Raw genomic sequence first — 15,238 nt, 5'->3', positions numbered from 1 at the left:
ATTTCATCCCTTTGTGCCTAAACTATGTCCTTCTCTCTACCTAGAATGTTCTACTTCATCTCTTCTTCCTAAAACTACTCATCCTTCAAGTTTAGGGTCTAGCCGAAACCTTATAAACTTTTCCAGTTTAGTACACTTGTACTATCCCACAGGATCATGTGTATGTTTATGCAGCTGAAGTGCAGGGTCTTTACAGCCTCAGAGCTAGCACTGTCCTGGTAGATGATATAATAGCTAAAAATTTTGTTGAATGAAAATTTTGACTACCAGTTTTATTTTTCTCTCTCATTTTAAACATAATGACAAGAAACATAGCAGCATGAACCACTCTTACTTTTCCTTTTTCCTTCTTTTTGAGCCTCTATTTAAATAATGAGTCAAATTGTGAGAGCAGCAGGAAAAAAGAACCCAACTTAATTTCCAGCCTAGAATAAAATAAACACCTTTATATCCTACAGCACTTATACTTTACTTCCATTTACTTGTATACTATCTTGCACAGTTCTCTAATTTTGATAGTTTTATATGTGTTGCCAATAATGCTCTCCTAAGTTCTTGGATGACAGGGATATGCTTCATACTTCTCATGTATCCTCCATATAGCCTAGTCTAGAGTAATTATCAAGGTATCTGCTTTAACTAAAAGCTAGTTTGCTCCTTTAAAGTTTAATCATAATAAGAAAATAAAAATGTTCTGTTTGTACTACTCTTTCAGGCTGAATGAATCACTATAGAAGCATGCAATTTCCTCAAGATGTAATTTTATAATAATGTTTTAAAAGACACTGCAGAGACACTCACGAAAAGACAAATAATTTAATGCATCTTGAGAAGCTTTCACAATACTATTTTTTTCTTTCCACCACAGGAGAAAAGTGTTCCTAGAGCACTTTCCACAATACAAGAATTACTCTTCTGGGGTGCCTGGGTGGCTCAGTCATTAAGCGTCTGCCTTTGGCTCAGGTCATGATCCCAGGGTCCTGGGATCAAGTCCCACATCGGGCTCCCTGCTCAGCAGGAAGCCTGCTTCTCCCTCTCCCACTCGCCCTGCTTGTGTTCCTGCTCTCGCTATCTCTCTGTCAAATAAATAAAATAAAAAATAAAAAAAATCTTAAAAAAAAAAAAGGAATTACTCTTCTGGTGGCTTATCTGCGCGCTCAGCACCTGGCACTGTGTTACAGATTCATTCGCACTTGGGTGTTGCAGGCCTCTACGGCCAATTATATCATTAAAGCTGAAAAGAGGCAAAAGACCCTATTAAGTTAACACACAATCTACTATTCCATTTAAAAGTGGATGGTATGAAAAATAAAACACTGACTTTACTAAAAAAAGAATGTAGATATATTGCACTGGTGGTATTGACTGAAAGACTCTCTAGTACCAATTTTTAAGTTCTCTTTTTCTCATTGGAAGTTATTTACTAATTATGATGGTGGTGAGTCTGTTGGTGTAGAACAGCAATAATCCTGCTTTACTTCTAAAATGTTGTCATGGAAGTGTTCTTGAAGGTAATGAAATGAAGCCCTTCCCCCAAATATATTTGCATATAAAAATGTTTTTGGAGGCACATGGGTGGCTGAGTCAGTTAAGTGTCCAACTCAATTTTGGCTCAGGTCATGATCTCAGGGCTGTGAGATCAATCCCTGTGTCGGGCTCTGCAATGGGTGCACTGGTTGCGTGCTTGGGCTTCTCTCTCTCCCTTTCCCTTTCCTTCACCCCTTCTTTAAAAAAAAAAAAAAAGTTTTTCTTGCATTAATTTTAAGTAACTAGAAATCTCCAATTTAAATATTGGAGGCCAGCATTTTATTAAAAAAATATGATCTACAAATAAAAAATAAATAAATAAATAAAATACGATCTACAGATAAACATTTGAATACAATGAGTAAAGAAAATTTACTTGCTGCCATAGAAGAAGTATTATGATTTCTAAAATCTTACTATTGTTGATTCTGGTCAGTACTATTCCCTAAGAGAAAAAGTCACTTAAGGGGAGTGTTTTCAATCTGTGGGTAGTAACTTCTTAGTAGGTAGTAAATCAATTTACTGGGTCATGACTAGCATTATTTTTAATGAAAAAGAATAAAACAGAAATATCAGAGTATATCCCATTCAATCCAGGTGAGTAATGAGTGAACAAGTGAGTATGTGTATTAAAGTGAGTTTGTATACAGGGTCAAGATGTAAAATGGAGCTCCAATAAAAATGCTGAACACCACTATTATTCTTTCTCCTTTCTAAGAGATAACATGGCTCTGTACCACAGGGAAGCATAGTGCAAACATTCATTCATCTTACTGATGTATTTCCTTTCACAACAACCTACTCAGACTTTAATTATTTCCTTTTCTTTACCTGTTGGAATTCACTCTTACTTTGACCTCAAAATATTTTTTTTTTGGTTCCTTATTGCAGATTAAGTTGATAGAATATACTCTGTCTTAAATAATTTTAAATATTTTAGAAACTTTAATAACCAAGGTGACCATATAATTTATTGTCCAATCCAGGACACTTATGAAAGAGGCAATCTTCTATTACTCAGTTGGGACAACAGGGCTAACCCAGTTTGTATAGTCACTCTACTAATAACTTAGTAATGCTGTGTTTTTAATACTGCCAGTATAAAAAGGCTATCATTTAAATATTAAACACAAAAAAGTCAATAGTAAAATTAAAAGTCCAAAAGCATTTAATATGAACTACATAAGATTTCTGATTTTTAATGAAAATTATGTAATGTTTTTATTAGATTGTATAAATAATTAACCAGGAAAAAATTTGCATAAGCAGTTAATCTAAAGAGAACAAAACCTGAAAAAGAAGTCCACCAATAGTGTGGTCTATCTTAACTGTAATAAATTCCTATTTAGAAGTATGCCTTGAATTTACAATATATGATATAAAGTAAACCCTTTGGCACTAGCCTCTTTAGACAAAAATTCATTTTAAAAAAGGTAAAAAAAAAATGCTTCATAAATGATTATCCACAAGCACATGGAAATTATTAAATACTTATTTGAACTTGCCCAATGGATTATAAATTCCTGGGCAAAATGAAGTCTATTCTTTTTTGACAGTTTAACTCTGTCCCAAGTGGTACCCTTCCACGTCTTCAATTCCAAGCTTTCCTACTTTATGTCCTTTTACTAAAATTATGAAGCATATTATATTTTAGTTTATATTTGTGACCATATAAATTAGTTTTGATGTTACACAGTTCCAGCATTCTAAGCATTTTCTAACTCTTACCACAAACACACACACACAAAAAGATTTCTTAGGGCTCCTGATTCCTAGTTCTGTGTTCTTTCTACTTCATTTTTGTCATCTCCTCTTTCTCAGCTTTCCGCCAAAGGAAGAAGGGTCTATGGGTGATAACCTTCAAGGGATACAAAACCTATATATAGAAAACTTTTTATCTGTAGATGAATAAGTGCATGTTTCTGGGATGGGGCCCACAGCTTTCATAAAATTCTCAAGGAGGTCAATGACCCAAAAAAGACTGAGAACTATCACATTAGAATTGCGTGAGTCATCAAGTAAATAGCTATTTGGGGAAACAGAGGAGCATCCTTTTTGATCTATTCAGGCTAGCTAGAATATTCACCTCCCTCAAAAGACTGCTAGTTCCTACAGAAGAGGCTAGGAGCTGGTGTTTTCTAAGAAGGCATGGGGGTTTATTCTATCCTAGGTAACCATGCAGACCTTTAGCATTTACTCTAGGGATACCTAAGCTTTTTCTTCAAGAGGAGGCCACATAAATAAAATCCACATGAATAAAGACTACTTGAATTAGGTACCAGCCATTCTTATGGAGGGTTTAGTCCTACCTATTTTCCCCTTACATTGTTCCAGCTTTGTCATCTACTTAGATTAAGGTAAGGTTTTTTAAAAAGGATTTTGTTATTTCTTTCATCAAAACAACATCTACATATTCTTGAAAAATAATGCTTGTTGCTCATATGAATTGATGAATCCCTTATAATAACCCAGTGGAACCCTCCAGAAACTACAGGTTGGGACCATTGACTTACATCTCTGAAACTAATATGGGGGAAGAAAATAGGCATGTGGAGTTTATAATACAGAACGTTCCCATTTGGAAAATTAAAAATGTTAATAAAGCTGATTAAAAAAAAACCTCTTAGTTGGCGTAAGTAAGCAGCAAAGACATATTCCGTGTAGCTCTACTGGTCAAGAAGCTTTCAAATATCAGGAGGAAAGTTTCAGAATTTCTAAGAAAAGGGTGCATGAATTTTTTATTTTTCTTAAAAGTGGGTGTGGGCTGTGGAAAATACCACACTAGACTTTCTTCAGCTTTTCATTTCCCTTCTCTTTGCCTTAGGACTGCCAAACACACAATTTATATTTTCTAACACTTCTGACATTTTGGTTAGTATTGAAGGTATTTAAAAAGTAATATCCTCTTTTTTTTTTCTTGATGCCCTAAGAAATGTATCCCCATTCATCCTATATTACTTTTTTCTTTAATAATGACATTTTTTTTGATAATAAAGTATTCATTAGAATGCACCCTTGGTCAGTGAAGAGTTATGATCAGTTATTTATAAATAATTAATCCTACGTTTTGAAAGATTTTCAGATGATGTAAAACCATTTTTTAATGGCCTACAAAATCTGTACTCGAGAGATGTGCCTCATTGAGTATTTGCAATTATCTGTCTGAATTGTCAGACTGAAGCATTTTTTAAAGTCCTCTAAAATCTAATCCAGGCCTGTTTCTTGGGTCCCCATTCTTTGTAAGACTCTTATTTATTCAGTCTTCACCAGAATGCTCCCTACCTTAAAGTGAACTTCATTTTAGGATTTCCAAATTGCTTGTGTTCTGTATATGGCAGACAATAGTATTACAAACATAGGTCTAGGATAAGACAGCCTTGATTTTTCAATTTTGCTATGAATAACTACGTAAGTTTGGGTAACTTGCTTAAATTCTCTAAGCCCCAGTGTCCTGTAAAATTGAGAGAATTATTGTACCTACAACTCATATGGTGGTTGTGAAGTTAAATGTTACGCATGCAAATCACACAGCACAGTGCCTGACACATAGTAAGGGTTCAATAAAAGTTAGTGATTATGGTAACAACGATGAATTTCTGTTTCTATAGTCTTTTATTTTCACTGCCTCCCTGCTTCTAATGTCAGCAATCACCTTCCAAGCCTGATGAAGATAGGAGTAATATCATAAAAACAAAAACCTCACAGTAAGAGGTTACTAATCCAAAAGTAAAATTCACTCTATTCTCCTTTTAATACAGTCAACGGTCATGTCTGGTCATTTGTATATCAAGTCAAAGGATAAAGCAAAGAAGCAGAAGAAAGAAAGACATTAGTATGAATACAAGTGTTTCTTTGGTAGCAAGAACATATTGGATGTAAGCCATAGGAAGACATGAGGAAGAAAAAAAAGTTGGGAAAACAACAACTAGAAGAAAGCAGAAGGCAGTGATCTAAAAGAGCAAGAGAAATAAAAAGATTGGAAGGAGAATTTTAGGCAAAAGGATTTATGTGGATATATTTAGAAAAGAGGGTATATTTTAAGACGTGAGAGAAATGGGATTTGCTAAAGCAGGGTAGCTTGAAAGGCTACAAATGAAAAGAGCAAGGCATTTTGTAAGGTAAAAAGCAGTATTACATGTGAGTAAGCTAATACAATTTTTCACAGGCTAGCAATATGAAGAGGTATCTGCAAGGTTGGGCTAACCAACCAAAAATAACACAGAAATGTGCATGCTAACATTTATGTGCTTGGCTATATTTATTAATCCTAAACATAGTTTAGGAGCATTAAAAGAAAAATCTATTCAGTTGTCAACATGGGCCATTATTAAGGCTTGTCCCTTTAAAGATATGATCTATAAACTAATGAAAATTCCTTAGTTTTCTAATCAAGCTACATGTTTGAAATTTCACAATAATTTCTTTTCCTAATAAAGCATTTCCTCAAGCTAGAGCTACAATCCTTTTTACCAAAGAGAGGTGCTTTACTGGAATCCACTAACAAAAATAAATTTAAAAATCAAAAATAGTATAATTTAAAAATCAATGGGAATTATGTAGACTCAAAAGTTCCACACCTCTATTGGGTTTTTTTCCCCCAAATCAAGTCAATAAGAGCCAAATGAAAAAGAATAACTCGCTTAAAATTATATCTAACAGTTTACAAGTTGCTGAAATTTAATGTATATTCAGTCTCAACTGTGCTTACCAAAGAAAGCTATAAATATCATCTGGAACTAGCACCAGTCTGGTGAGAAAAAAAGTGTACTGTACCAAGCAGACTTGCTGTGTTATCTGTTCAAACATACCTGTACCAGTCAAAAGTCCAGCACTCTTCTTTCGTGCATAAGCGCGTAAGTGGTTGGACAGGCTAACAGCACTTGTAAACGTCGTATTGCAATGCACACATGTTCTAAGCTTCACAGGCATACCTATCATTCAAAAGAAAACTATAATCCAGTTCTCACTTCAAAAAGTGAAATTTTCTTAGCTAAAAGCGTGAAGAAAAGTACCACAATAAGGATGGTTTAAAAAACGTTCATTGAATTAGCTTAACTTAAAATAAAGAGGGGGAATTAAGTTAACTATTAGTTTGTTGTTAGTATTTAGAGCCAACCCATGCTCTTTGGAAATGTGGAAGAGGAGTGCCTTGAACCTCTGAGCTCCTCTGGATTTAACACCTATTATCACTTTCTTGCAGATTTCTGTGTTACGCAGATCATTTCCTAAACCTAAAATACAATCCTGTGATTTGAAGAGCACAGTTCAGTTGAGAAGTTTCAAAGCTTACAACATTACCAATAAAAAGAATTAAAAAGTCTAGTTGACAAAGTGGTAATTACAGTGTTTTACCCACAAAACCGTATAAGGCTCAATACTAAATTAGGCTTTCTGATGAAGGCTGGGAGAAAAGGTGGTAAAACACACCACTGAGCAGCTGTTAGACACAACATTTTATTCAGGGCATTTTATGTTCATTACTCTGAATGCGCAATCAATAATGAAAGTTAATGATTTGAAGTTTTTTGCTAAAATCTTTGTGCTAAATAAATGATCAACAAGCTAACATCTTAGTCATCACAGGAAAGAAAACATGTTGAAACAATAAGAAACTCCTAACTTCAAAGACAATCCTCACTCCCCCAACTCCTTTCAGTTGGTTTCTTCAACAGTAACTACGATCATCAGCCACAAATACGCTGTCCATCTCTCATGTACGACACCTTAGTCAGCACAGCTGATACACCTTTCTTACATTTTCTCCTTCTCAAAAAGGTTGAAGATTTGACTTTGAAAGACTCTCTTCATACAAAAGAAAAGAACCCTATTAACCAGAAACCCATACAAGACAGTTTTACAGACCACTTACAACACAAGGTAATCTTTCCTTAAATCAAAACTGCATACAAATATCTGGGCTATCCCAATGTCTGCCAAAGTAAACAAATCAACATTACCATAATTGTATTCATTATTAATCCACTGACGAGTTACTTTTGCCTTAGACACATTCAACTCAGGGCTAAATTATGAGACCCTCTAAGTTCATCTTCAACATTCTTAAGCTCCAAAAGAAACCTACAAAGACACTTAAAATTTTTCTAGTCTAAAAGTATAAGCCATACTTAGCAAGAACACATATAGTTTGGCTATTTTTATCTGCTACATCATTTGCCAGCACACACAAACTATTCTTTTGGAAACGAAAAACTACTGGTGCACAAGCACTAACCTAGATCATCTGTTCCGTTCTTTTAGACCACCACTGTAAAACCTAAAACCCCAAACAAATGTTTTATACTTAACAACAGTTCTCCAAAACCAAACTATCCCACAATATAATGAGGAATTGGAGAGGGAGACGTTTCTTTGGGTTAATCACAACATACAACAGACACCAATCCATTCGGTTTAAAGAGTCTATTTTTTGTTTGTTTGTTTATTCGTTTGACCTAAGCAGAAGGAAAACCAACAGCTATATCTTGAAAACATTATCACCCTGGAGCACTGGCAAATACAGGACAGGTATGCCATTTCAGGAATGCTATGCTTTTGAACAATGTTAACCTCCCATCCACAGGACCAACCCCCAGCCATAGCAAATTTTATTTTTACAGATCAGCTTTTTGTTTGTTTGTTTTTGTTCTCACCTTACATTCTGACCAAGAAATGAGGCACAGAGAATTCAGTGCTGATGAGCATCAACTGATGATTTATATAGAAATGACAGTATAACCAATCTCTGCAAAAAAAGCAGCTTAAGTAAAAAGATTCTAATAAAGTATTCTCTACAAATATTCCATACAAGTAAGCATAATTAAATTGTGTTTAAACTCTATACGACAGTCATAAACATCCTCTTACCTGAGTGCATAGTCAAATCCATCCTCTGTGGTTGATACATCAATGGACTGTCTTCACTTAATGGAAGAACACACTTCTGAACAAATCTCTTTCTTGCAGTTTGATTATGAATTTTTTGAGGAGAAATAGCAGAATTCCTTTCTTCTCCCATCCTTTTATTTTTAAGCAGTTCTATCAGTGTAAGAGACTGATTCTTTTTTCCACTGGGCAGTTCTGGTTTTGTTTCATCATATTCATTTAAGAAACTCAGCCCTTCTTCTTCTGATGCAGACACTGATAAAGCTTCAGTCTTTAGGCCATTACGGTATGCTTCAAGAGGTATAACATTTTGAGATAGAAAGTCATCACTTGATGCAAGTTTTTGAGCTACAAATGGTCTGGGAATAATACGACGACTATTCAATGCTTTCAAGATTTTTTCATATTTTTCTTCATTTTGCATCATCTCATTCAAAACACAGATTGGAGATTTGTGAGCATCCCATTTGGTCTTTCCAAGTCTTTTCAGATGGCCTCTAACATGATTCGATAATCCAATTTTAGTATCAAACCAACCACCACAGAGCTGACAAGTGTGTTCAGAAGTGGTTTCAGACTTCTCTATAGCTAAAAAAAATTTTTTAAGAGTAACATCAGAATTTTTTATAAAGTGATCATCTTAAAGCCAATTAACTCTGAAATATAAAATTATGTGATCCTAATAAAGACCAAATTTGAGCATAACCTTTGAATCCTTTGAATTTGAATACAGACATATTAACCCAAATTATCTACATGGAAACTTACCTTTTCTAACTCGCTTAACAGGTGTCCCTGTGCCAGTTCTTTTGAAATGTTGCATTTTGTCACTTGTGGCTATTTGTTCTGGTGATACAACGTGACGGGCTTCATAGCTTAATCCAGCTCTGTGAAGATGTCCTCGGACATGATTTGACAACCCAACACCTGTTTCAAATGTTGCTGGGCAGTAAGGACATGATTTCTTCTCAAGAGACAAATCAGTCCAGTGAAAAACAGAACTATGCTTTGACAATGAAGTTTCTGCATTTTCTAAATGCTGAGGATCATGTATGTCATGCAAAAAGTTATTAGTTCCAGCATCTTCATAATATTCAAAATAAAAGCCATCGTTTTGATCATAACTAAGGGTAGCATTTTCTCCGGGCTCTTGACCTTCCACCTTGCTTTTAAACAGCGGGAATAAGTTTACATGTTCTTGATTAATATCATTATAGGTTTCATCTTCTATAGCCTGTGTAGTGTAGTCACCTAGCTCAACATTATCCCAGGAACTTTCATCTTCTGTTTCATAGCTATCTTTCTTTTCAGCGGAATTAAGTTTTTGCAAAACAACAACAGTCATTTTATGCAAGAAATCTGGGTAGCTATCCAAGTCTTCTCCTCCAACAGAACTTTCCTTCTTAGATTCCTTAACTACTCTCTTTACAGCTACACGCCTATGCTCTTTGAAGCTTTCCAGCCTTTTGGTGTCAGAGTTTTGAGGGTCTGAAATGAAACTATTGTTGTGAGAATTACTTGATGACGAGAACAGATGTAAAGAATTTAATGAACTGGCTTCTTCTTTCTTGAAATGTAGAGGATATGATTCACCTGATTTTTTGATCATCTTGTAGTTTTCATATTTGTGTCTATATAAATAGTTGCTATTTGCCTTGGCATTAGATTTTTCTTTTGCTGCTTGATGGAAATACTTAGGTTTTTGGTCAGTGCTGCTTTTAATCATAACAGTCTTGTGAGAATTGTTTTGATTGCACACATTTACACCTGACTGGGCAATGCTTTTCCGAGCTTTTTGTATTCTGTGTGGCCGCTTATGGAATTTGGAAAAATTACTTGATTGTGAGGATGATCCAAATGTTCGCTTTACATCTTGTTTTAAAGCAGAGTTCTTTGGAAATGTGGTTGACTGCTGTTTAATTAATGGTTTAGTGCTATCAATATCTATAGGTTCTTCGAGAATGTCACTTTTTCTTTTATCAAGTCCAAGAGGACTACCAAATGAATCAATGCATGATGATGAATGCAAGTATTCCATGTGTTTTTTTAAAATACTTCTGGCTGAAGTAGTAAAAGGACACATCTTACATATGTAGGTGGCTGATTTTTTGGATGATCCTATAACAGAATCTTTCATGAAAGTCTTTTTTTGCGTTTTTCTCTGGGCTACATCAGAACTGACGATAGGGCATTTTACCACTGCTCCATGGGCAATGCCTCGATGGCATTCTAATTCATTTTCTGTCACTGCCATGAAGTTACACTCTTCACAACAGTAGTACCTTTTATCTTTTTCATGGGTTTTAGCATGTTGCACAAATGTTTTAGGGCAATTGGTACCAAACACACACTGAGGGCACTGTAGTCGTGCACTTCTTCCTTCATCCTGAAGTTCTTTTAATTCACGTATTTCCTCCATCAACTTCTGTCTTCTTTCTTGGTGAATAATCATATGCTTTAGAAGTGAGTTACGATCTCGAAATGTCCGTCCACATTCTCTACAAGCATATGGCCTTGGGACATTAAGATGGCGAAAGTGGCTATTCCCATCTAAATGATACATCATATGCCTGTGGAGGTGCTTTTTCTCCCTAAAATTCACATTGCACTTTGTACAGGGGTAGAATGATGGCTCTTCGGTGCTGAAAGTAGCAGGTGACTCGGAATCACTTTCTTCACATTTCTTTTTTAAGGTATTTGAAAGAAAAGTGCTAGTATGAACGGGTGAACTGTCTTCTCCACACTTATCTGGGTTATAAATTAGATGCTGAAAAGCATCTACAGATTCCAAGTCTTCATCAGTTGATTCAGGCTTCACTTTTGATAATGCATATTTCTGTGAGTCTACTGCCTGTAGTTCTTCATTCTGTTCCAGAAAGTCTACCTCTAGCATTTTTGACTTATTGGGTATACAATTAGAATCACTAAAGCAATCCTCAGTATAACGAGTAATCTTGCTTACATCCATTTTTCGCTTTCTCTTTTTCTCTAGACCTACTTTAGAGTGAACTGGAGCTTTATCCACCGTGTCTTCATTAGTCATAAGAAATTGAATGAACTCTTTTTGGGGATCCCAGTTTGTATCATTTTCTGACCTAAATTCATCTGTACCTGAGGAAATTCCTGTCAATGTATCAACACAATTATCTTTTACCAATAAATCATCACTATCCTCACCCACCTCTACTTGATTTATTAAAGTGCTATCTGACTTTATACTACTCCCTACTGAATTCTGAATGTCACAACCAACGGAAGCAGAGGTAGGTAGTTTTTTAATGGAATGGGTTGGATTTTTAGCATGTGCTACATCTGGTAACAAAAATAAAACTTGGTGTTGACTTGCTTTCTGCGGTGTAGATAGTTGAAGATCAGGTGCCACCTTCAAAGTTGAACAAGATTCTGTTGTTGGCTGATCCACAGGTTGTCCAGTGGTTAATGAAACGCTGCCTTTATTCATATTGGAAGTCTTAGCTAAGGAGGAGTGTAAAACTGGTCCATTAACAGCAGCTCCTTTAGGCAAGATAAAGTTTTCACTAGAAACAGGAGGAGCACCAGCATGTATAAATAGAGTAGACTGGCCTCCACTTAAGGCTTTTTCAGATTTGTCCTTTGACAGTTCTTCAGGCAGAGTTAGCGTATTATTTTTCTGAAATGATGTTTGACAATCTTTTGGTTTATGAACTCCACTCTCTTTGTCTGAGATAAAACTGTTGTTATCTAGGAGTTCTTCTTTAGCACCAGTAATATCGGTGTTTATCTTCAAATCATCCATATTGTTGGCAAGCCCATTTAACACATTTAGTCTAGAAAATGGAAGAAAAAAAATTTAGATTTGCATGAAAGAAAAAATTCTATTAGAATGTATGGAGAGTTCAAACAACACATTTTTATTAGTGTAACTTCACTGTTTATATCAAGATCTTAATAATTTTCCAAGAATGAAGAAGCACTTTAAAAAATGTGAAAGACTTTAAAAGTATCTCAAAGGTTAATTTCTTTCTTTGTGCTAGGCAACAATCCCATATTGCATATCTACAAAACATCTAGGGAACAGCACCATTAGAAATGGCCACATTATACTGGGAATTGCCTGTCTCCTTGGAAGAATGTAAGCTCTTTGAGGCCAGGTCCTATACCTAGTCACTCTCATATCTCTAGAACCTTGCACAGTGCATGGCATAGATGCTTAGGCAGTATTTGGTGAATAAAGTATTAACATGTTGAATGAATAAAAACACCACTGCAAAATCAAAGCCAAAGTGTGTAAGAGGAAAAACCGTTTTCTTCCTATGAAACATAGACACCCCATTCAAATAATGCAAATATCGTCATGGTTCTGACTTCTTGACTCAGCAATTACAGCAAGGCCTTCAAAATATCCAATAATCCTCAAGTACAATTTAAAGAATCTGCTATTTGGCAACCCTAGGTATGAACTATCTGAAGTGCTGGCATAAAATTCCCTATTTCTTTTTCTTTTGTAAATGGTAGCAAGTACAGTTTATTCACTCTCCAAATATTTACTGAGCCCTTACCATGTGCCAGGCACTGCTTTATTATTAGGAATACCAGCAGTAAACAAGACAGACTAGGTTCCTGCTCTCTGATAAAGAATAAAGTCTTCCATTTTTCCCTCACAGTATTTTTAATTTGTATAACAAGTAATACTATTTTAAGATAGGAGGAACTGAATCTGGTATTTAGAAATAAAAACATTTTCAATACAGTTCATTATTTCTACTATCTTTTATGGTACCAAATACACGCTCTGTAAAACATTGAGTCTAGTTAAAGAATAAAAGAATTGTTTCTAATTACTTTCTTATTTCACAATTTAGAATAAGTGCTTATAAATACGAGCTTACTCTTTCCATAGATGTGTTAATATAATAAATATTACAAATAAATACTATAAATATCTGTCTTTGGCATTATTATTTATACCAACAATTTTTCTGCCCCTTGTATGCCTCAGAATTCTGTTTTGAGATTGGCAAACTTCCAAAGTAATAAAAATAGATGTCCGATAAGATCATATTCAATGATATCACCCCAAAATGGTGCTAATGCAGCACCCAGCAGGAGTCACTACATCACATACACAGAAGTTAAAAATGGGCAGCACATAAACATGTGTTAGGGAAGAGTGTGCAAATGTCAATGAAAAGAAAAGCAAACCTTGATGCTATACTATTACCCATTCCTGATATTTCTCATAAAATTACATAGAAAAAGTAAAATATCCAAAAACGAACAATCTCATAAATCTGAAATGGACAACAGAATTTTTAAAAAACTAGCCTGAAAGACACTTATTTTGTGTTCCTATTTATTATAATCACAGAGGTAGACAAATATATGCTCAGTCAATTTGAAAGCCTTTATTAGCTTTTCTCAACAGGAAGCAATGTTGCTAACGAAGTGGTAAATTCAGTGTTAATGAGTGGCTTCACTGTTACCACCTCAGAGGTAAAACCTTCTATGTTCCATGTTCCACCCATCTGTTCTGGTGTTAGAGGTTCAGAGATGGAACAGACGCTTCCCATTTAAAGCAACTTCATTGGTACCCCCTGAACAGCAGGGTGACAAACTATGAGAATATCATGTCTGCTTGGAGACTGCATTCTCATTACCAGAATGGCTTTATATGAGCCTTCCAAAGGTTCACATTCTAAAGATACCAAACTATTTTGCTCAAAAACATACACAGAATATATGTATATGACATATCTTCTATCTATAAAACACATCTAGCAGGAGAAACAAAAGATCAAATTAAATATTGTTAAAATATAAAATGAAGTCTTTAACAAAGTTTTCCTTCACACCTAAAGAAATATGCCTTACTTGCGCCCAAATTAATGATTACTTCTACTCAAAAATAGAGGTTATTCTTTTTCAGAATATTTATTAGCACATTAATATTAAAAATGTACCCCATCAGTTAAAAAGTATGCTATAAGAAATGGCTCCGTAAGCTGGTATCTTAACAACAATAAAAAGTTTTTCCTAGTTTAATTTTCAGAGTATATCTTAACTAAAAAAATGTTAAAAATACATTTTTTTCTTAACAATATTCAAAACTCATAGCTGTTGCAGTGAGATATAACACAGAACACTGAACCATCAAAATCTGTTGCAGTGAATAATGGATCTAGAACTTTGACATCACAAATTATTTCCCTACATTCATGGACAGTTATGTAGCATGTAGGCAAGGAAGCATTTAACCTATAAGCTAATTTCACACTGTTTCAAATAGTTTTTCCAACTATCTTTATGATATACTCAAATATATGTAACAGAGTCATCAACACCAGTTTATGTTAATATAACCAAGTAGGGGACATATTTGAAGGTTGACATTAATCGTTAAGTTCAAAAAAGGGAAACTAATAAATTAAAATAATCAAACTAATGTTATATTGCTTGGGCTCCTTAAATTTCAGTGAATTTGCTATACTAATTAGGATATATTAATAAAATGCTTAGATACTATTACTATGTCCTCCTCCATGTAATCATATAACCATAGAATTTTTCTTTTAAATGAGTTTTAAAATGTTCTTTAAAAAACTTCACACACTTTATAAAAAGCTGCAAATGGAACTTTAAATCTACATAAAACATATTTCAGTTCCTTGAAAATCATAATGAGTTCTACAGCTATAACTGCCTGTAGTTATATACTGTGAGCATTAAAAAAAATAGTACAAAGGTCAGATCTGTCTTCAAGATGACAGATCATCACTTTTATGCCTCAAGCTAGACTTATTGTCTTAGAAATTTCAAACATCAGTATTTTTGCAAACTATCAGCACTTGCT

At 34.5% G+C, this 15,238-nt stretch overlaps 1 protein-coding gene across 4 annotated transcripts in view; it reads right to left on the bottom strand.

Moving 5' to 3' along the window:
- Nucleotides 1–15,238, bottom strand: part of ZNF644 (zinc finger protein 644) — a 210,834-nt gene that overhangs the window by 120,294 nt on the left and 75,302 nt on the right. Inside the window, exons 2-4 of one of the 4 annotated variants that reach the window (XM_078072778.1) lie at nt 9,178–12,215; nt 8,392–8,997; nt 6,336–6,458 (exon numbers count right to left, since the gene is read on the bottom strand). The exons of 2 other annotated variants lie outside the window; for them this stretch is intronic. In XM_078072778.1, coding sequence (XP_077928904.1) covers nt 6,336–6,458; nt 8,392–8,997; nt 9,178–12,215 — 3,767 coding nt within the window. The remainder of the gene's footprint in view (nt 1–6,335; nt 6,459–8,391; nt 8,998–9,177; nt 12,216–15,238) is intronic. One more of the 4 variants, XR_013448054.1, reaches the window with a different exon arrangement.

This window comes from Halichoerus grypus, chromosome 5, assembly GCF_964656455.1.
Source record: "Halichoerus grypus chromosome 5, mHalGry1.hap1.1, whole genome shotgun sequence".
In the NCBI taxonomy this organism is placed as follows: domain Eukaryota; kingdom Metazoa; phylum Chordata; class Mammalia; order Carnivora; family Phocidae; genus Halichoerus; species Halichoerus grypus.
The sequence above is the reverse complement of the archived record's forward strand: the minus strand, read 5'-3'. Positions and strand labels throughout refer to the sequence as shown.